Raw genomic sequence first — 21,814 nt, 5'->3', positions numbered from 1 at the left:
CAACACAGGGTGTTTATCCTGCAATTCAACCCTTGCACACCAATGAACAACACATGAAGAAGGGGGAAGACTTCCAACTTCTCAGAAGCCACAAAAAGTAGGCTCAAAACCATGTGATTTGGGGTGAAGAAAATACACCCATGAGAGGTAGGATCCCAGCCAGCAGAAGGAAAGAGAAGTATCGAAAAATTCAATTTCGATCTCCCTGGTTCCCTTTCTCTGACATGTACTGTGAGTTGGTATCAGATGACTCTCATTTTATCCCACCCAGCAAAGGAGTCGCCTAAGAAATGGTCCACCTCAGACCAACCTCCACCAAGAACTAAGCGGATGGCGGATGGCGCCCCCTAGTGGGAGGACTGGAGAACAGCGCCTTCTACCCGTCGGGAAGCCTGTGAAAGATGCCAGCTCCACACCGTCCTACCTCTCTCTCTCTTCGTCCCCGCTATTGTCAGCTACTTTTGGAAATTTGGACCCATCTATTAGTTCTAATCTTACTCTCAAGGGAACCTGTTAACAACCACTTCAGGTACCAACTGTAAAGGTGGCCCAAGTTCTTCAGAACTTGACTTGTGTTCCCAAATGTCATCACTACGGGCCACTGGACTTGTACTAGGAATCGTGGCTTCACACACATGGAACCAGTGGATGCACAGGTTTGCGAAAGCAAAGGAAGGGATGGGGGAAGGGACAGGACTCAGAGAAATGCTTAAAAGGTGATGTCTGGCAGGTAAAATGTCAGTCATCTTCCCACCATTACTTCATGTCCAAGCCTTTCTAGTTTTTTCCCCTTAAACCCTATTTAAAACAATTTTGATGTAGCCATAGAAACATAACATTTTGCAGTTGTTAGGAAAGCAAGACTCACAGACAAAAATAATTCTGCAAAGAAACCCAGGAAAAGCATTTTATCTGCTCTATGTAAATGCAATAGACTATATGGGTATTTATCACCAGAATGGGCTGGACAATGTTTCTCAAACATTTACTTTGCTGAAACCATGTTATCACTAGGGAACAAGCCATAAAAATTTATTTTCTAGCAGATAAACAGAAGCCTCTGCTGGTTAATGAGTTGCCTATGTGGCCGATCGACTCTGGAAATGACTGGTACTTTTGTTTCTTCTGCTTCAGCCAGATGCATTAGACCTGAATCCCAGCTCTACTATTTACTAGCTCTTAACTTTGTCCAGGTTTCTTAACTTTGTCCAGGCGTCAGTTTATTTATCTGTAAAATTGAGATGATAATATCTACTTCACAGGGTCTAGGAAAGGATTTTTTAAAAAATATTTATTTATTCTAAAGAAGGAGTACACGAAAGCAGGCGGAAGGGCAGAGGGAGAGAGAGAATCTCAAGCAGACTCCCCCTGAGTGTGGAACCCAACATGGGGCTCGATCCCACGACCCTGAGATCATGATCCCACGACCCTGAAATCATGACCTGAGCTGAAACCAAGAGTCGGACACTCAACTGACTGAGCCACCCAAGTGCCCCAGGTCTAGGAAAAGGTTAAACAAGATAATGCATTGGCTTCAGGATCCCTGACACTCCTAACTTTTATATATATATATATATATATATTGTGTGTGTGGGTGTGTATTTTCATTTGGAAAGAGTCTACATTTTTCATAGACTTACGTTATGTTTTATCATAATTATCAAGGGATCTGTGATCTAAAGGAGTTTTAAGAGCTGGTGCTCTACAGCACAGCATCTTTGTAAGATTCCTAGGGGCTCTCATCCTTACCAGTGACATACCACGCTGTCAGGCTTTCATGGGGAAATGCGGTAGGAGACAAATGTATGGGTTATATTAGAAACAGAACTAGCCTGCTTTCAGAAAATAGATATGACTCCAAAGTTTCTATGTAATAGCCCTAAATTTAAGCAAGTCAAATATAATTTCTTTTGCCTACAATTGTTATTAATAGCATTTGCAGCAGGCATACCATAAGATTAGTCAAGGCAAAACTGTACTATGTACAGGCAAAAAAAGTTATATCCACAGTATCCTTAACAGTGAGAATTCTGAAAATGAAGAAATGTCAGCATGAGGAACTCTCTTACTCTCCAGAGTTACCAAGTCTCTACAGGTAGAAGAGCTGGCAGATAAAGGATGAGCAGAGAATAGTGGTTAATCATTGGCCATTCCTTATATAAATCTGCAAGGACTTTATATCATATTATCACGAAATATAAAGTCTAGACTGTCCAAGGAAAGTGTAAGCATGGCAGAGCATGCAGATGACCTGACAGTATTTGAAGGCACCACTGTTTCCATACAGGAAGCTAAACTGTTTGTTTGTTTATTTATTTATTTATTTACTTATTTATATTTATATTTATTTTTATTTTTTTATTTTAAAGATTTTATTTATTTATTTGACAGAGAAAGAGACAGCGAGAGCAGGAACACAAGCAGGGGGAGTGGGAGAGGGAGAAGCAGGCTTCCCACGGAGCAGGGAGCCCGACGCGGGGCTTGATCCCAGGACCTGGAATCATGACCTGAGCTGAAGGCAGACGCTTAACGACTGAGCCACCCAGGCGCCCCCAGGAAGCTAAACTGTTTAAGATGAAACCTTCAAATGAACCGCAGATTGACCTACGTCAGTGTAAAATCTATGAAAAAAGCTTAATTATGAGTATTCTTTTTTCCCAAGCTCCTCCATTCCCCCTCCATTCCCGAAGTCACCTCCACTCATCTGATTCTCCGGCAAATGTCTTGCCCCCCAAATTATAAATGAATACTCAGATTTTAAACATTTAAAAATGCTTTTCTCTGCTCATGTAAATTCCTACATAAATAATACATAATATTCACAGGGCCTGAACACAAGAAGGCAGTCAGTTGATATTCACTGAATGGATAAGAATGGAAAGAGAAAAACCAACAAGTGTTAAACAGAAGGAAAGAGAGGTTATAATACTCAATTTTTAAAATGCTATTACAGGGCGCCTGGGTGGCTCAGTTGGTTAAGCGACTGCTTTCGGCTCAGGTCATGATCCTGGAGTCCCTGGATCGAGTCCCGCATCGGGCTCTCTGCTCGGCAGGGAGCCTGCTTCTCCCTCTGACCCTCCCCCCTCTCATGTGCTCTCTCTCTCTCATTCTCTCTGTCTCAAATAAATAAATAAAAAAAATCTTTAAAAAAAAATAAAATAAAATGCTATTACAATCTGCAGGAAGAGAGGGATTATTTAATGCAGTTTTTCCTTGATTTACAATGGGGTTATGTCCTGATAAACCCATTATAAGCTGAAAATATCAGAAGTCAGAAATGCACTTAATACACCTAACCTACTGGACATCAGGGCTTAGCCTAGCCAACCTTAAACATGCTCCGAACACTTACATTCGCCTACAGTTGGGCAAAATCACCTAACACAAAGCCTGCTTCATAATAAAGCGCTGAACGTCTCCTGTGACTGACTGAACACTGTACTGACAAAAACAGAACGGTGGTCAGTGTGTGGGTGTCCACCTTCGAGATCGCGGGGCTGACCGAGGCCTGTGGCGACCTGCCACTCCCCACCAACCCCCGAGAGGAGCATCCTGCCTACGGCTAGCCCGGGAAAGGACCAAAACTCAAAACTCCAAGTCTGGTTTCTACTGGATGCGTGTGGCTTTCACACCATCCTCAAGTTGAAAAACTGTAAGTCAAACCATAGTAAATCAGGGACTGTCTGTACTTAAGACTAGTACTGGATAGGGGCGCCTGGGTGGCTCAGTTGTTAAGCGTCTGCCTTTGGCTCAGGTCATGATCCCAGGGTCCTGGGATCGAGCCCCGCATCGGGCTCCCTGCTCTGTAGGAAGCCTGCTTCTCCTTCTCCCACTCCCCCTGCTTGTGTTCCCTCTCTGGCTGTGTCTCTCTGTCAGATAAATAAATAAAATCTTAAAAAAAAAAAAAAACAGGCTAGTACTGGAGTAACTGGCTAGCTTTTTTGGAAAAAAAAAAAAAGTTAGAGCCTCACCTTACACTACTGTTTCTAGAAATTTCAGATAGAGTAAATGGCTTATTATAAAGAAAAGGAAGTCATAAAACAACTAGAAGAAAAAAGTTATCTTATCCTGGGATAGGGAAGAACTTAACTAAGCATAAAAGCAGAGGAAGAAACCCTAGAGGAAAACATGATAGGTTTATTTATATTAAAAAGTAACAGGACTACTAAATGTAATGTGGTATTCTGGATGGGACTCTGTAACAGAAAAAGGCTATAAGTCCAGATTGCATGCATTCATTCATTCATTTTAAAGATTTTATTTATTTGTAAGAGAGCAAGCGCGCAAGCAGGGGGAGCAGCAGTCTTCCTGGTGAGCAAGGGACTCGATCCCAGGATCCTGGGATCATGACCTAAGAGGAAGGCAGACACTTAACTGAATAAGCCACCCAAGCGTCCCCCAGGTTGCTTTTAATAAGTAGACGCCTATTTTGTTACATGCTACATTTTTATTCTTAATCAGCATGAATTACGACATTTTCACACAATAAAAATAATTTATATAAAAAGGAAAAAGGATATCAGATAAAAACTAAGTAAATCTGGATAAAGTATAGACTTCAGTTAATATATCAGTGACAGTTTCGTGAATTGTAACAAATACTATATAATATGAGATGGTGATAAGAGGGAGACTGTGTGTGGCATCGACAGGAACTCTCAGTAAGTCTGAATTTTTCTGTAAATCTAAAATTGTTCTAAAATAAAAAGTTAATTTAGAAAATACCTCCTCCTTGGGGCACCTGGGTGGCTCAGCTGGTTAAGCATCAGACTCTTGGTTTTGGCTCAGGTCATGATCTCAGGGTCGTGAGACCCACAGAGTTGGGCTCTGTGCTCAGCAGGGAGTCTGCTTGAGATTCTCTCTCTCTCTCTGCCCTGCCCACCCCCATGCGCATGCTCTCTCTCTCTCTCTCAAATAAACAAATCTTTAAAAAATACCTCCCCTTCAAAACAACAAAAAAATGGTGGACAAGGGTTATTAGATCTGTATGACACAACAGCTAGGCACATAGGTCTCCAGATTCAGACTGTCTAGGTTTAAATCTCAGTTTTGTCACTCATTAGCTGTGAGCCCTTGGACAAGTTGTTCAATCTCTCTGTGCCCATTTCCTCATGTGTAAAATAGGAATTTAAAATCGTACCTACTTTATAGGGCTATTTTGAGAATCATATAAGTTAATGTATGTTAAGACATTAACATTTTCCTAGCACGTAGCAAGTGCTCAATAGATGTTAGCTGACCTCATCATATAAAGAGCCCAAATAAATATGAAAAAATTAATATTTCAGTACAAATTGGCCAACAGAAATAAATTAAAAATTACAGTTGGCTAATAATATATGGAAAAAAGTTCACTCTGATAATGGGCACAAAAATTAAACCAAGATTATTATTTTTTTTCTTACCAAACTGGCAAAGATTCAAAATGATAGTGCCTAGCATTGGAAAGGATGCTATACTGCTGGGAGGTGGGGGAGGAGTGTAACTGGTACTAGTTTGGGGGGGATAATTTGACAATATGTAGTAATATATATATATAAAATATATATAACAAAACATTCAGAATGTTCACATTCTTTGATCCTGTAATTAAACTTCTAGGAAAGTATCCTAAGTTATTAACCAGAGATGTACAAAGAATTATAAGGATATTTATTAACTGTGTTATTTACATGAGCAAGAACAGTTACCAACCTAAATGTAAAACATTTAGGAAAAAATTGAATAAACTATGGTACATGTAGATAATGTACCATCTCAGTATAATGATACAGAGAAATGTTAAAAACATTAAGTCAAAAAATCAGAATGTACAACATAGTATAACCCCACTTTTGAAAAATATATTTCCTGGAAAAAAAGAGACAGCAATAAAATGTACCAAGATATTAACAGTCATCGCTGGGTAATGAGATTATGAATGATTTATTTTCTTTATAGTCTGGGTTTTCTAAATTTTCAAATTTTTATATACTTCATGATTATAAAAGGAATATATGCCTCTCATAGAAAATTTGGAAAATCATGGGTGGGGGGATGGGGTAACTGGGTGATGGGCATTAAGGAGGATACCTGATATGATGAGCACTGGGTGTTATACACAACTTCATTGAACATTATATCAAAAACTAATGAATTACTATACATTGGCTAATTGAATTTAGATTAAAAAAATTTTTGGAAAATCAGAAAAATGGAAATGTTTATATATGCTACTGAATAGCTAATAAATAGAAATGAAGACAAGGTAAGGGGTTGAAAAAGGAAACTCTAGTCCCCTGGATGCGTTGCCTGGGGTAGGCAGTGAGGTGCTGGGGAGAATCATAGGAAGTTGTGGTTTACTGGACCCCCCACCATTTGGTTGAGTTACTCTGCAAGAATACTTCTCTCTAGTTTTGTCCAGGGCTGCCATGGTGTTTTGGCCAACCCCTCAGCTGAAAACTTCCATCTATGGTTCCTAAAATTAAGTCCAAACTCACACATAGCCAAAAAGACCTCATCACCCAGCCTTTATCCAGTTCTCCAGACTCACTGCTTCCCAATCCCCCCAGTCCATTCCACATCCACCTTACCCCCAAATCCTCACCACTCCCTAGAAATGGCAAGCCCCTGACACCACAGGACATGCCTCATACAGGCTTTCCTTTCACCTGGACTGCCCCTTCCCTGACCCCCTCACCTGGCAACTCACTCCTCCTTCAAGACTCCTTCCAGACTCAGTTTCTTCTCGGGGAACAGGTGGGCTCTCTGATGCTCCTCTCTCAGGACCTTTAAACTTCACAGTGATTCTACTTTTCTGCCTGCCTCTTGGGGGCTCCTGTCCATATCAAGGTGCTCTTTGGATACTTGGTGCCTAAGTGTCTGGCTCAGGGCAGGTTCTCAGCGGATATCTTGGGGTGAAAAGTCTGGTTGCTGGTGGGGAAGCAGGGAGGGCAGAGAAGGAGCATTTTGGGGACACACTGCCACTTGAAGGCAGTCTAGCATTCTCTCATGCAAGGCTGGCTGACTGTCACCAGCCAAGAAGAAAAAGCCACAGAGAGAGAGAGACAGAGAGAGATTAACACACACACACAAACACACACATACACCCCACCTCAAGAAACCCCAAACAGCCGAAACAGTCTTGAAAAAAAAAATCTGAAGGACTCATACTTTCTGATTTCAAACTTACTACAAAGTTACAGTAATCTAAACAGTGTGGCACTACCATAAAGATAGACATATAGGTGACTCGAACACAATAGAGAGCCCAGAAATAAAACCTCACATATATGGTCAGTTGGTTTTCAACAAGGGTACCAAAACCATTCAGTGCGGAAAGGATAGTCTTTTCAACAAATGGTGCCAGGAAAACTGGACCCACATGCAAAAGAATGAAGGAGGCCTTACCTTACACCAGATGCAAAACTTACTCTCAAAATGGATACAAGACCTAAACTTAAGAGCTAAAACTATAAAACTCCTAGAATAAGACACAGGGCAAAATCTTCATGACATTGGGTCTTGCAATAATTTCTTGGATATGACACCAAAGCAGAGGCAACACAATAAAGAGTAGACAAATTGGACTTCATCAAAACTAAGAGCCTTTGTGCATCAAAGGATGCTATCAACAGAGTAAAAAGGCAACCCACAGAATGGGAGAAAAAATTTGAAACCACAAATCTGCTGAGGGATTAATATCCAGGATATCTAAAGAACACCTATAACTCAACAACAAAACAAACAACCTAATCTAAAACTGGGCAAAGGACTTGAATAGACATTCCTCCAAAAGAGACATACAAATGGTGGATAAGCACATGAAAGGACCATCAACATCACTGATCACTGGGGAAGTGCAAATCAAAACGGAATGAGATGCCACTTCACACCCATTAGGCTAGATATTAGTTAAAAAAGAAGCAAAAAAAAAAAAAAGTGTTGGAAGGATAGGGAGAAACTGGAATCCTCATGCATTGCTGGTGGGAATGTAAAATGATGAAGTCCTGGGGAAAACCGTTTGATGGTTCCTCAAGAAGTTAAACATAGAGTTACCATATGACCCAGCAATTCTGCTCCTGGGCATATACCCCAAAGAACTGAAAGTAGAGCCTCAAACAGATACTTGCACACCAACCTGCAGAGCAGAATTATTCACAATAGCCAAAAGGTGGAGGCAACCCAAGGGCCCATCAACAGACGAATGGATAAATAGAATGGGGTGGATACATACACTGGAGTAATACCCAGCCATAAAAAGGAATGAATTCCAATACATGCTACAACAGGGATGAACCTTGAGGACGTGATGCTGAGTTAAGTAAGCCAGACACCAAAGAACAAATATTGTATGCTTCCAGTTACCGGAGGGACCCAGGATAGGCAGATAGAGACAGAAACCAGAATAAAGGTTACTAGTGGCTAGGGGAGGGGAAGATGAGGAGTTATTGCTTAATGGGTGCAGAGTTTCTGTTTGGGATGCCAAAAAAGTCCTGGAAATGGATATTGTGATGGTCATACAACATTGTGAATGTACTTAATGACACTTCATTTTAAGTGTACACTTAAAGATGATTTAAATGGTGAATTTTATGTTACGTGTATTTCACCACAAGAAAAAAAGAAAAAACATCCCACGAGAGTCTGCCTGAGCTTCCTCAGAAGATGGGCCTCCACGTTCTGTGGCCATTTGGATGCAACCAGTTAATCTCTTGACCTTGGGTTAACAAATTCATGCACCCGGCAGCCCACTCGGCCTACAAACCAACTCAGACATTAGATAATCTACTTTGGTAGCTCAGGACACCAGCAGCCATGCTCTGCCTTTTTTCCTTTTCTCTTCTTGATTTTTTAAAGATTTCTTTATTTTATTTTAGAGAGACAGAGAGAGCATGCGCACAGGAAGAGGGGCAGAGGGAGAGACTCTTCAAGCAAACTCCCAGCTGAGCTCAGAGCCCAACTTGGGGCTGGATCCCCAAGATCACGAGCTAAGCCAAAATCAAAAGTTGGATGCTTAACCAACTGAGCCACCCAGGTGCCCCTTCTTTTCTTATACTGAAACATGTACCAGCCGGGAGAAGCTGTGGGGTGGAAGTGGGGGTGAGGCACAGTTGGTCACTGAATCGAAAAGAGGGAAGAAATTATGGAACAAAACTATACGTGAACCTTCTTAAAGTTTCAATCCTTGAGAGAGCAACTACTTTACCTTCTAATGATTTTCAGAGAGGGATTTTTCTTCCCTTATTAACCTTTTTACTATCTGAACTACCCTCATGGTCTAGAAGTTGTGACAGCTAAACTCAACATATATACACAAATAAGCCCCCTGTCTTGCAATTCAAACCATTTCCTTTTGTGCTGGCTTCACCAGAGACGGAGCCATTTAAACATGGGCATTTAAAAAATTTCTATAGCAACTAGGAACTTAAGTGTTTTTAATGACAATAAAAATTGCAATGGGTTTCAGAAATATTATTCCCCAAATTTACTAATTTTGAGTCATGTTTCCCTGTGTCTAAAACCTCAAAGTCAGTGCTTCCTTTTCAGGTCAGGGACATCTGTCCCACAGTGGCTTGCCCATCAAGAGGCACTTGAGTTTAATTGTTGCTGATTTTGCAGTTCACTAGAACCTTGTAGAACCTGCATCTAATTCACATGATAAGAAAAGTACATGGCAAAACCACTCCAGACCTCAGAAACTCCTCCTGACATTGCTACTGTCCTATTCCATTATGATATATTCCAAATGCAAACAAAGATTGGTCTAGAAATTTAATAAGAATTGACAGCAGGTGCATATCTTGCATTCCAGGCAGACAAGCTCAACAAGCTGTAGATGAATTAGTTGCACACCATATTCCCTAATGAATAATAGGCTCCGTTTATGTCATTCTTCAAATCTCTCCACAAATTATTTTTTGCTCTTAGAAAACCCACCCTGGGCACACTGCCAAAACTAACCACCTAAGGAATCAGTGATTTCAAACATCTCACCAAACTGCCATATTCCCAAACACATGTCCGTCCTCCGGATAGTGCATCTTTCTGGAAAATGTAAATTACTGAGGAAAAAAAATTAACTCAAAGAAGTTATTGCCTTGCTTCTTCTCTAAGAGGCCTTGCTGAATTAGGACACAAGTCAACCTTCCCTTCAGAAAAGACCCTGCCTTCTTCAAAAATATATATCCCTTGGGGCGCCTGGGTGGCTCAGTCATTAAGCATCTGCCTTCGGCTCAGGTCATGATCCCAGCGTCCTGGGATCGAGCCCCACATCGGGCTCCCTGCTCTGAGGGAAGCCTGCTTCTCCCTCTCCTACTCCCCCTGCTTGTATTCCCTCTCTCGCTGTGTCTCTCTCTGTCAAATAAATGAAATATTAAAAAATATATATATACATATATATTCCAAAGAGCCCAGCATAGCATCTGGTTTATAGGTGCATTTACATATAAACATTATAATAACTCAGGTATTGAGCTGTCAGCAAGTACCACGCCCTGCACTAATATACACCACTTCAAAAAGTAGTTATGACTACTGTTATTTTAGTTATTTAATTATTTATTTTTTAAAGATTTGTTTGCAAGCCCATGCATGCACACAAGCAGGGCCGGCGGTGGGGGGCGGGGGGAGGTGTTGCAGAGGGAGAGAATCTCAAGCCGACTCTGGGCTTGATCTCACAACCCTGAGATCACCACCTGAGCCAAAATCAAGAGTGGCCACTCAACCGACTGAGTCACCCAGGTACCCCACGATTATTGCCATTTTAAAGATGTAGAAATTCTGCCCAACCAAAGAATTAAGTGATTATTTTCAGAGGCTTCCCGAACTAAGCCAGTAAGCTATCTAGCTGGAATGCTAACCCAGGTCTGCCTCACTTTGCAGCTTCTGTTCCTAATCACCATATTGTACAGCCTCCCTAAAGAAATGAAGTGAAATTTCCCCTACTTCTTACCAAAGCCAGCAATTTTGTTTCCTTGGGTTTGGGGAAGGTAGACAGCTACAATTTTTAATAATAGTGAGCATTATCTTAAAATCGGACATTTCTTCACCCAGACTGTGCACAGGAACTGGGTAAAAAAAAAAATCAGACATTTCTTTTCATGTACATCCATACCTCTTTATATTTCACAACAGAGCTCTGCTACGAGAGATTTATCTGGTTAATTTTAGTACTTGATTAAATTATTCTGAAATATAAATTGTGACCATCCTGAAACATAATTTCTCCCTCAAAAGACAAATGTCCGTAGTAATGCTTTCCTTGTGAGATTTTCATGTATTTATTTTTTTAAGGAACAATAGATTTTGAAAACGCAACTAAAAAGGCTTGAGTAGGAGAACTTCCTTGAGGTCAGTGTTATCCACGACAGCCATATGTCCGGCAGGAAATCTGCAGTCGGGTGACATTAACAATGAATTCCCACTTTCTCAGACCCTGGAGAGACTTGTGGCTTCTACATCTAAGTAAGGCAGGGCTTGGATAAAGGGCATACTTTTAGCTTTTCATATTACAGGCGCGGAATCTCATATTTCTAGTCCTTGACCTGGTGCATGCCAAGTGGTTTGTAGGGTTGACTCCGTAAGCAGAGTCTGCACACTCTGAGACCAAATAATCCTATCACTGCCTACAGGAGTTTCTGTGCTCCTTAATGTATTCAATTGAGTAGGGAAGGGCGTCTCTGGGCTGTATTCCCAGGTGAAGATCAAAGATGGGCTTTTATGTTGATCATATTTAGGCCAGCTTTGTTAAATGTCTAAGGTCCGTGTAATAACCTCATTGAGAGAGAGATCCTCTATCTAAGCCATTGGTTAATCTAACAACTGGGAATCAAATTCCTCACCCTAACCACTGAACCTTACACAGAAAGCACTGAGTTCAGCATGCTATCAGTGAATGACTCCATATTTACTTTCAAATTACACAGTAAACCCTGCCACATGTTCACAAAGATTAAGTAGTCAACTTTTACCCTTGGCTAAAACAATATATTGCTCAGAGATAAAACTGTAACTTGTCTTTCATATATACCCCATCTTATGTCATCTTCAGAACAGCCTGTGAAGTGGGCATTGTTTTCACTCCCATTTTACAAATAAGGAAACAGACACAGAGAGGTTAAGGAACAGATAAAAGATCTCCAGCTGTTAAGGAGCAGAGCCTAGAATTAAACCCAGGGCTCTGTGCTTCCAAAACTTTTTTTTTTTTTTAAGATTTTATTTATTTATTCATGACAGACAGGGAGAGAGAGAGAGAGAGAGAGAGGCAGAGGGAGAAGCAGGCTCCCTGCAGAGCAGGGAGCCCGATGCGGGACTCGATCCCGGGACTCGATCCCAGGACTCGATCCCGGGACCCTGGGATCATGACCTGAGCCGAAGGCAGACACTTAACCATCTGAGCCACCCAGGCGCCCTGTGCTTCCAAAACTCTTAACTTCATCTCAATGTTACACTGCTGCTTGTGTTTGCTTTTTAAAAGGTTAAATTGACTTTGGCAATTTCCTCTTAGTAGGTACTAAGCATTGCTAATTCAGATTCCACCTTTATTCAGGAAGAATTTTAAAAAGTGAGATGTATTCTGCCAGCCGAGACAGAAGTTGGCTTCCTAAGATAGCCCCCAACTCTCCTGTGGGAGGTAGCTGCTGCAAGAGCTCTGGAGTCAGACAACCTGAGTCCACCACGTTCTAGCTGTGTGACCTTGGACAAGTCACTTAATCTCTCTGTCCTTCAGTTTTCTCATCAGTAAAATGAGGGCAATGATAGAAACTACCTCGATATTCTTGGTGATTAAATAAGAGTATTTAAGTGTTTTGCACATTTTACATGCTGGATAATTCTCAGCCTTCCATATGATCAATAAGCTTCCTGAACTAAGTTTAGTGATCATAAACATCAGGAGGCATTACTAACATGCCTATCATTTGGAAATTCAGAAAGCTACTTTGCCTCAAAAAGACGACCAAAAAGCCCTCCCAGGGCCCAGGCTGCTATATGTGAAGCCTAAGTGTATCTCTCTCAAATGAAATAACTTTGTCATTGGCTGAATTAAAATACAGTATGGATCCTCAACATGACCTCACCTCCAAGATACACACACGCTCTAAAATTATTTTAAATTAAAAGCTTAACGATTGTTTGGGTTCTCAAGTAGTTACCAACGCATCCTCTCTGGCGAGAAGCATGGCCACTTCTCAAACCGTGCGGCTAACTTGCTCTAAATCACGTTCTCTAAAAATGTTCCTTCGCAGCTTGCATTTCAGTTACTTGGTGTCCCCAACTGTTGTCGTCCCAGAACAAAAGCCTAATTGCTGCTGCTACAATACAGCCCTTTTTCTGAGATCATCATGAAACCCTCGGAGCAAACAAGAGAGGGAGTTCTTATGAGCAGCAAGCACTGCATCCAAATTCCTGCACTCCGAAAGCCAACACGGGCCAAATACCGGAGACTCGAGCTCCTTTCTAATATCTACACCTCCCTGCAAATAGCTGTCTCGCGAATACTTCAGAGCCCTTTAGGACACGTGTGTTTTCCTGCTTGGACGAGTTCCGGAAAACTCGGGGTCCCCTTCTCCCACCCGCGCAGCGGGAACGGGCGCAGGGCAGCGGCCCCGCCTGGGCGCGACTCTGTCGCGGTGGGGTCGTGGCCGGGCGCCCCAGAGCCCCGCAGGGCCAGGCTCGGAGTGGGACGTCCCACCAGGCCCACCCCGGAGCCCCCGGCCCCCGCGGGTGCGGGCGGGAGCCCCGGCTTCCCAGCCCCTGCGGGACAGGCGCCGTGCGCTCGCAGCCGGGCTGGCACGCTAAACCCCGAACGGCGGCCCCGGGGAGGGCTCGGGACTCACGCGCTCTCTCGGGCTGTCGGGGGCCTGTCCCCGGCCGGTTCCCGGCCCCGCGGGCTCTGAGAGTGCGAGCCTCCCATGGCTCGGAGCTCGGCGCTCCGGCTGCGCCCGCCCGTGCTCTGCGGCGCGCCGGCTCGACCCGGACCCTGGGCGGGGAGGAGGCGGCGGGGCGGGGGAGGAAGGGAGGGGCGGCTGGGCGGCGGGGCGGGCGGGTGGTGGGGAGCCCTGCCTCAGGGTCCCGGCCGCCGGGAAAGCCGGCTAAAGGGCGTTGCTCGAGACGCCGCCAACTTCGCCGCCAATTGCAGGGCTCGGCCTGCGCCGCGGCCGGGGGGACTCCCGCCCCGGGAGATGCTGAGCGCGCGGCTCCCACCGGGGCCCCGCGATACTGCCGGGGGGCCCGGACCGCGGGCAGCGCACTCCCAGCCGCGAAGTCCCTTGGCGGCGAACGAAAACAGGTGGAGTGGGCGGGAGGCCTGGGCGCACCCCGGGGGCCCCGCGGACGGGGAGCCGTCGCCGTCTGCCCGCACGGCCCGGGGCGGTCGGCAGCGCCTGGGGAGTCCCTGCTCCAGGCTAGAAGGGGAGCGGCTCTGCAGGGAAGCACCGGTAGGGGGCGGGTGTGTGTGTGGGGGGGGGGGGGAATGTGTGTGTGTCGTGTGTGTGTGTCGGTGTGTGGGGGGGGGGATGTGTGTGTGTCGGTGTGTGTGTGTGTCGGGATGTGTGTGTGTCGGTGCGTGTGTGTGTGTGTCGGCGTGTGTGTGTGTCGGCATGTGTGTGTGTGTCGGCATGTGTGTGTGTCGGCGTGTGTGTGTCGGTGTGTGTGTGTGTGTCGGGATGTGTGTGTCGGTGTGTGTGTGTGTCGGGATGTGTCCGTGTGTGTGTGTCGGGATGTGTGTGTGTGTGTCGGGATGTGTGTGTGTGTTGGTGTGTGTGTGTGTGTGCCGGGATGTGTGTGTCGGTGTGTGTGTCGGGATGTGTGTGTCGGTGTGTGTGTGTCGGAATATGTGTATCGGTGTGTGTGTGTCGGGTTGTGTGTGTGTGTCAGGATGTGTGTGTGTCGGGGTGTGTGTGTCGGGGTGTGTGTGTGTGTCGGGGTGTGTGTGTCGGGATGTTGTGTCAGGATGTGTGTGTCGGGGTGTGTGTGTCGGTGTGTGTGTGTGTGTCTCGGGATCCCGAGACCGCGGCTGCCTTTCCAGGCGGCCTCGCCACCGCAGCTTCTCCTGAGAGTGAGGCCAGGGCTGAGCTGTGGAGAAAAATGGATTTATCCCGGTTCTGCCCCCGACTAGCTGGGTGACTTGGGACTAATTACTTCACCCTCGGCGAGTCTTGTTTTCTTCATCTGTAAAACGAGGGAGTATGTTCATTTTTACCTCTAATGACCCTTCTGGTTCTGACATTCAGTTTGGAATGAATTCTCTTCCAAACTCTGTCTTAGGGAAAAATGTACCCTATCCCTCCCATTGCACCTGTGATCCACCTAATGCTACGCCTAATAAATCCCTTTGCAGAATATTCATGCCCTTTCTCACCCATTCCCATCTCCTGCATCCCTCCTCTCCAGCCATCTCTCCTCCATCCCACTGTTTGTTTTGGTTTGGTTTTAAACAAAGATTGGAATGCCCTTTTCTGCTAATACCTATTTATCCTTCCAGACCAACTCAGACCTCCCTTCTGGAACACTATCCTGTATCCCGATAGTACATATTTTTTGTTATAGCCTGTCTCTTTCATTAGAATGTAAACTCTGCAAAGACAGGGAATTGTTTTGTTTTCCCTGCTCCCCCAATACTGCCTGGTGCGTAGTAGATACTAATCATTGTCGATAAATGCATGTTATCGTTTTCCTCCCTAAAGTTCCTACAACATATGTTAATTCCTCTAACATGGCACTTACCAATCTTATTTTGTAATTATTTCTTTACTTGTCTATCTTTCCACTAGAATATGAGTTCTATAATGACAAGAATACTTTCTTATCTCTATGCAAGCTTAGTGCCTGGCACAGTGCCTGTATCCTACCTTACATACAATAAGTATTTGCTGAATGAATGAATGAATGAATGAGCCTATGGCAAAGCACACAGAATGGCGCTCAACCTTAACTTCGTTCTTGACTGGAAGCTTTAGGCAATAAAGACGTATGTGCCTACATTTTAATGTTTCCAGAAAGGGTGGGAAAACTCACAATGGAAACTTCTATTTACAACGGATCCTTTTTTATGTGGAATTTTGACTTCCTGTTTATACATTATCTTTACTCTCCCCTAGCCAGAGAGTTCCTAGAGTTCAGGATGCTGCCCCATTGTAGGCATATACAGGCAGAGTATTTGGGGATGGGAAAATAAACATTAATTAGTAAAAGTGTAGTGAGGCTGGGAACTGAGATTGTGTGGGAAGGATTTCAAAAAGCTGAAGAAAAGTTGACTCTTGGCAGATGATTTTAAAAAAATGCTCACATTCTTCACACATTCTGTCTGGAATACTTTGGTAATGTGATTGAAGTGCCATTGATAATGCAGACATAACCCTGTCAGAGCCATGCTCTCTTTCAGAGGAACACTCAGCCTCTCCTAGTGAGAAAGGTCTTTATTCCCAGCAGATCATTCCAAGGGAAAAATGGGAGGGGAAGCAACAGGAGAGGAGGGGAAGAAGGGGAAAGTTTTCTTCCTACTGGGTAGACAAGATGGGTTGTCGGGGAAAGTTTTATTATTATTAGTGGAGAAAGGCACAGGGTAATATCACTAAAATTGTTGAAAAGAAGGAAAAAAGTGAAGCCCACACCCCATTGTGATGCAGAGAAACCAAGACAATGAGGAGAAAAAAAGTCTGCAAAATAATGAGGAAGTTTGGCTATAGGGGGCCAAAGAGCATCTCTGCATAGATACCTGTGTTTACTGGTTTGCCTGCCTTGGCCGGTACAGAGACATGGGCAGCTGGGGCTCCAGACCCAGAGGAGTGAAGACAGTGAAGGAGAAGTCTTATCTTTGGGAAGTAAACTTATGAGGGCTTTTCAGGGAAAATGCCCAGGATAGACCTGAAAGACCCAAATAACCCTCTTCCCCCCAATGTATAATGATTGGCCCTTCACATGGAAGCAGAGCCAAGTTCTGTTTCCCCATCTCAGAGACTGGCTGCAGATCTCCAACAAAGGAATAGGCTCTGGGATATCTACAAATCCTCTGCTTAATGTCTCTTGGTTTAAAATCCTTCTGGCTTTTTATATTTCAACTATAACGCAGCATTTAAAAGCTCAACATTGCTAATGAAGATACAGGATTGTTACCATGCAATCACAAGTCCTTCTCTGAGGAAAATTATTAAAGAAATGGAACCACCTCCTCTCCCTCAGTGTGGTTCTGCAGTTGTGCGCTCAAAGGCCAGCTGTAAGTTGTGGATGACACTGCTGTCATCTGACCCATTGTCTTACCCAAGTAAGGCCAGTTCTGGGGCTCAGAACTCTTCACGCAGCTGAGGAGTTGTCCTTCAAGAGGAAGGCAGGAGGATGACAGCTGGACACCACTTGTGATTGCATTTGATACGGAATAAAGGGAGAATAGAACCTTCTGACTGTTTTAGGGTGTCCTGTAGTTTCTGCCTAAAGCGACCAAAGAAGGAGAAGAAAGGAAAGAGAGGAGGGAGGCAGCCGGCATTTTGCTGTCCCTGGGCAGCGGGCTGCTGAACATGATGGCCAGCAGGGATCAAAGGAGATATATGGCCTGTGATGGAATCTTGGAGGGGTAGTATTTGATATCCAGTGTTAAGGTTTCCATTTTGCATTATAATTCTGTCAGTAGGCATTTTTTAAACATTGAACAAATAGTAAAGAAAGAAAATTTAAGGAATGGAAATTGATGATTGCCCCCTATATTGCAAAATACACTCATCAGTGTCAAACCCTACCCCTAGAATGCTCCTTAGGCTCCCTAGAAGGATGAGAGCTAGCATTTAGTAGATACTGGGGGCTTTGCTTGGTGGTTGATGAAAGTAACCACATTTCGTCCTTATAACACAAGGAAATGATAACAACAGTAGCTAACAGTTTTTTGAGTACTTTTTATATGCCAGATTGTTCTAAGTGCTTTAGATTTATTAATTCATTTAATGTCCATTACAGTGTTTATAGGCACTTTAATATCCTCAATTTACAAATGAGTAAAGTGAAGCATGGAAAGGTTCAACATGCCCAAGGCCACACAGCTACAAAATAGCAGAGCTAGGAATAGAATCCAGGCAGGTTAGCTCCAGAGTTATAACACAGAGTTTGGTCTCTGTGCTGTATTTCCTTAATTTTTACACTGTGCACTATTTTAAGAGGAAGAAACTGAGGTTTAGAGAGGTAAGTGGTATATCCAGTATTTAAACCCAGTTCTGTTTTGATCACAAAGCTTATGTTCAACATGGATTTTTTTCCCCCCAGCAATCGTGCCAAATGAGTATTACCCTTCATAGTAGCCATCCTGGGAAATTACATGCTTATTATCTCAGAGCTGCACCACCTTTCCTTTTGGGAAGTTATTGAAATGCTAATTCATAAGCCAAAAGGATAAAATTAGGTTTACTACACATTGTTAGTAAAGGCCACATATTGTTACTGCAAGAGCCACATATTTTTCTTGAAATTAGGTAGCATAAGTGCTCCAATATTGTTCTTTTTCTAAATAGTTTTAGCTATTCTCGGTTCTTTGTCTTCTCATATAAGGTTTAAAATAAATTTGTAAATTTCTTTTTTTTTTTTTTAAGATTTTTTATTTATTTTTTGACAGAGAGAGACACAGTGAGAGAGGGAACACAAGCAGGGAGAGTGGGAGAGGAGAAGCAGGCTTCCTGCAGAGCAGGGAACCCAATGCGGGGATCGATTCCAGGACCCTGGGATCATGACCTGAGCCGAAGGCAGTTGTTTAATGACTGAGCCACCCAGGCACCCCAATTTGTAAATTTCTTTAAAAAAAAACCTTGTCTGAATTTATTGAATCTATTGACTTACTGAATCTATTGACTAATTTGAGGAGGACTGCTAGTTTAACAACATTGAGACTTCTGATCCATGAACATGGCATAGCTCTATTTATGGAGATCTTGAATTTCCCATAATGTTTTGTCATTTTCAGCCTATAGGTCTTGCACATCTTTTGCTAAATTTATTCCTAAATGTTTATGCTATGTTTAAATATTTTTTACAGATTCTATTTATCCATTTGAGAGAGAGAGCACGAGCGGTGAGGAGGGGCAAAGGGAGAAGGAGAAGCAGACTCCCCACTCAGCAGGGAGCCCCATGCGGGGCTTGATCCTAGGACCCTGGGATCATGACCGGAGCCAAAGGCAGATGCTTAACTGACTGAGCCACCCAGGTGCCCCTTTATGCTATTTTAAATGGAGAAATAAAATTGATTATTGTATATTTTATCCTGCAACCTTGCTAAGTTCATTATTACTTCTAATAGTTTTTTGTGTGTGGATTCCTTAGGGTTTTCTGTATGTCACTTGCAAATAAAGACAGTTTTACTTCTTCCTTTATACTCTGTATACTCTGTATACCAGGGCCTAGCACTGGCTCGGTACTTCCATACAATATTAAAGAAAAGTGGTTAGAGCTAACATCTTAGCCTTTTCCCTGATCTTAGGTGGCAAGCACTGAATCCTTCACATTGTAGCATGACATTAGCTGTCATCTCTTGTAGAATGCCTTAACCATGTTGGGAAGTTTGCTTTTATTCATAATTTGCTGAGTTTTTTTTTAATGATAAAAAGGTATTGAATTTCAAAAATGCTATTTCTGTACTTACTAAAATGTTCCTATTATTTTCCTCCTATATTCTATTAATTTGTTGAATTACACTGATTGATTTTTAGATGTCAAGCCAAACTTGCATTGCCCCTTGATTGTAGCATATAATCTTTTTATATGCTGCTAGATTTGATTTGATAATATATTGTTGAGGACTTTTACATTTATATTCATGAGGGCTATTAATCTGTAGTTTTTTTTCTTTAGATGTTTTCAACTGGTTTTGGAATCAGGATAATACTGACATCATAAAATGAGTTGGAAAGTGTTTCTTCCTCCTTTATTTTCTGGAAGAGTTTTTGTAGGATTGGTATTATTTCTTCTTTAAATGTTTGATAGAATTCACCAGTGAAGCCATCTGAGCCAGAAGTTTTCTTTGTCAGAATGTTTTTAAATTCCAAATTTCATTTCTTTGTCAGAAGGCTGTTCAAGCATTCTGTTTCTTCTTGAGTCAGCTTTGTAATTTATGTCTTTCCCAGAATGTGTCCATTGCACCTAAATGTTCACATTTAATGGCATAAAGATGCTCATACTAATAATAATGGAGTATTTGGGGTGCCTGGGTGGCACCTCAGTTGGTTGGGCATCTGATTCTTGGTTTCAGCTCAGGTCATGATCTCATGGGTAGTGAGATTGAGCCCAGAGTCAGACTCTGTGCTCAGCAGGAAGTCTGCATGAAGATTCTCTCCCTTTACCCCTCCCCCACTCTCTCTCGCAAATAAATATTAAATAAGTCTTTTAAAAATTTTAAAAATAATAATGGAGTGTTCTCCTTTTAATGTCTGAAGGATCTGTAATGGAGTGCTCTCTTTCATTACTGATATGGCAATTTCTTATTTTTTTTCTTGGTCAGGTGGGATTGAGATTTATCAATTTTTTTTTTTTGAAGTGAACATAACCTCAAGATTTTATTGTCTTCATAATATTAAAAAAATATGAAGCTTAGAACTGGATCACTTGGCCCTTTCTCTTCTTATCTCCTCCCAGTTCAAAATGCTTGCATCTCTTAGTAGCCAGCATTCTCTTAGATCTGCAATTGGGCTCAACACATTCAAGCCTCAGCACAATCTTCTTTGTAGTTTTAGCCTTTTTCCAGAAAATCGGCTTAGTCTGCCCACCATAGCCACTCTGCTTCCTGTCATAACGCCGCTTTCCTTGGGCATAAAGAGAATCTTTGCCCTTCTTGTACTGTGTCACTTTGTGGGGCTGGTGCTTGCCACACTTCTTGCAGAAAGCCCGGCGGGTTTTAGGAACGTTCACCATGTTTGCGGGAGCGCTATCGGCACGGAAAGGAGATTTATCAATTTTATTAGTTTTTTCAAATGACCAGCTTTTGGTTTTATTAATTTTCCTTTTTTTTCCTGTTCTCTATTTCATTGATTTCTGTCTTATCTTTATTATTTCCTTCCTTCTGATTGCTTTGGGTTTAATTTGCTTCTTTTTCTAGTTTTTAAAGGTGGAAACTTAGGTGGAAAAGTGGAAAATTGATTTGAGAGCTTTCTTCTTTTATCTTATAGGCATTCAAAGCTATAACTTATTTCCCTCTAGCATAGCCCACAAATTTTGATACGTTATATTTTTATTATCATTCAGTACAAAATATTTGCTAATCTCTTGTAATTTCTTCTTCAACCTATTGAATATTTAAAGTGTTTAGTTTCCAAATATTTATCATTTTCCTAGTTATCTCACTGTTCTTAGTTTCTAATTTAATTTAATTATGGTCAGAGAACAAATTTAAAATTTACTGAGACTTATTTATGGTCTAGAATATGGTCTAAAGGCGCCTGGGTGGCTCAGTTGGTTGGGCGTCTGCCTTCGGCTCAGGTCATGATCCCAGGATCCTGGGATCGAGCCCTGCATCGGGCTCCCTGCTCAGCAGGGAGCCTGCTTCTCCCTCTCCCTTTGGCCCTCTCCCTGCTTGTGTGTGCTCTCTCTCACTCTCTCTCTCTGTCAAATAAATAAATAAAATCTTAAAAAAAAAAATATGGTCTATCCTGGTAAACATATTATATACACTTGAAAAGAATGTGCATTTTACTGTTCTTGGGTGAAGTGTTCTATAAATATCAATTAGGTCAAGGTGGTTGATAATATTGTTAACATTTTCTATCTTTGCTGATTTTTGTTTGTTTACTCTATCAATTTTTGGGAGACATTATAATCTCCAGTTTTGATTACATATTTCTTCCTTTAATTCTGTCAATTTTTGCTTCAT

General features: G+C 42.6%; 2 protein-coding genes across 6 annotated transcripts in view; both read right to left on the bottom strand.

Moving 5' to 3' along the window:
• TACC1 (transforming acidic coiled-coil containing protein 1) overlaps positions 1-21,814 on the bottom strand; it is a 117,631-nt gene that overhangs the window by 75,642 nt on the left and 20,175 nt on the right. For 2 of the 5 annotated variants that reach the window (XM_081809304.1, XM_081809310.1), the window contains exon 1: positions 13,818-13,967. The exons of 1 other annotated variant lie outside the window; for it this stretch is intronic. In XM_081809304.1, coding sequence (XP_081665430.1) covers positions 13,818-13,894 — 77 coding nt within the window. In that variant the 5' untranslated portion in view covers positions 13,895-13,967. Of the gene's footprint in view, positions 1-13,817; positions 13,968-21,814 lie in introns of those variants that run through there. 2 more of the 5 variants (XM_081809326.1, XM_081809314.1) reach the window with 2 other exon arrangements.
• On the bottom strand, positions 18,324-21,458 carry LOC102738448 (large ribosomal subunit protein eL42-like). The gene has a single exon (XM_081809383.1). The coding sequence runs from the start codon at positions 20,857-20,859 to the stop codon at positions 20,539-20,541; it is 321 nt and encodes a 106-aa protein (XP_081665509.1). The 5' UTR covers positions 20,860-21,458; the 3' UTR covers positions 18,324-20,538.

The sequence above is a fragment of the Leptonychotes weddellii genome, chromosome 2, assembly GCF_054177405.1.
Source record: "Leptonychotes weddellii isolate Sample4059 chromosome 2, ASM5417740v2, whole genome shotgun sequence".
NCBI lineage: Eukaryota > Metazoa > Chordata > Mammalia > Carnivora > Phocidae > Leptonychotes > Leptonychotes weddellii.
The sequence above is the reverse complement of the archived record's forward strand: the minus strand, read 5'-3'. Positions and strand labels throughout refer to the sequence as shown.

Bases quoted from the DNA above. Each gene is read 5' to 3' on its own strand.
- LOC102738448 (XM_081809383.1), bottom strand. From the start codon at position 20,859: ATGGTGAACGTTCCTAAAACCCGCCGGGCTTTCTGCAAGAAGTGTGGC.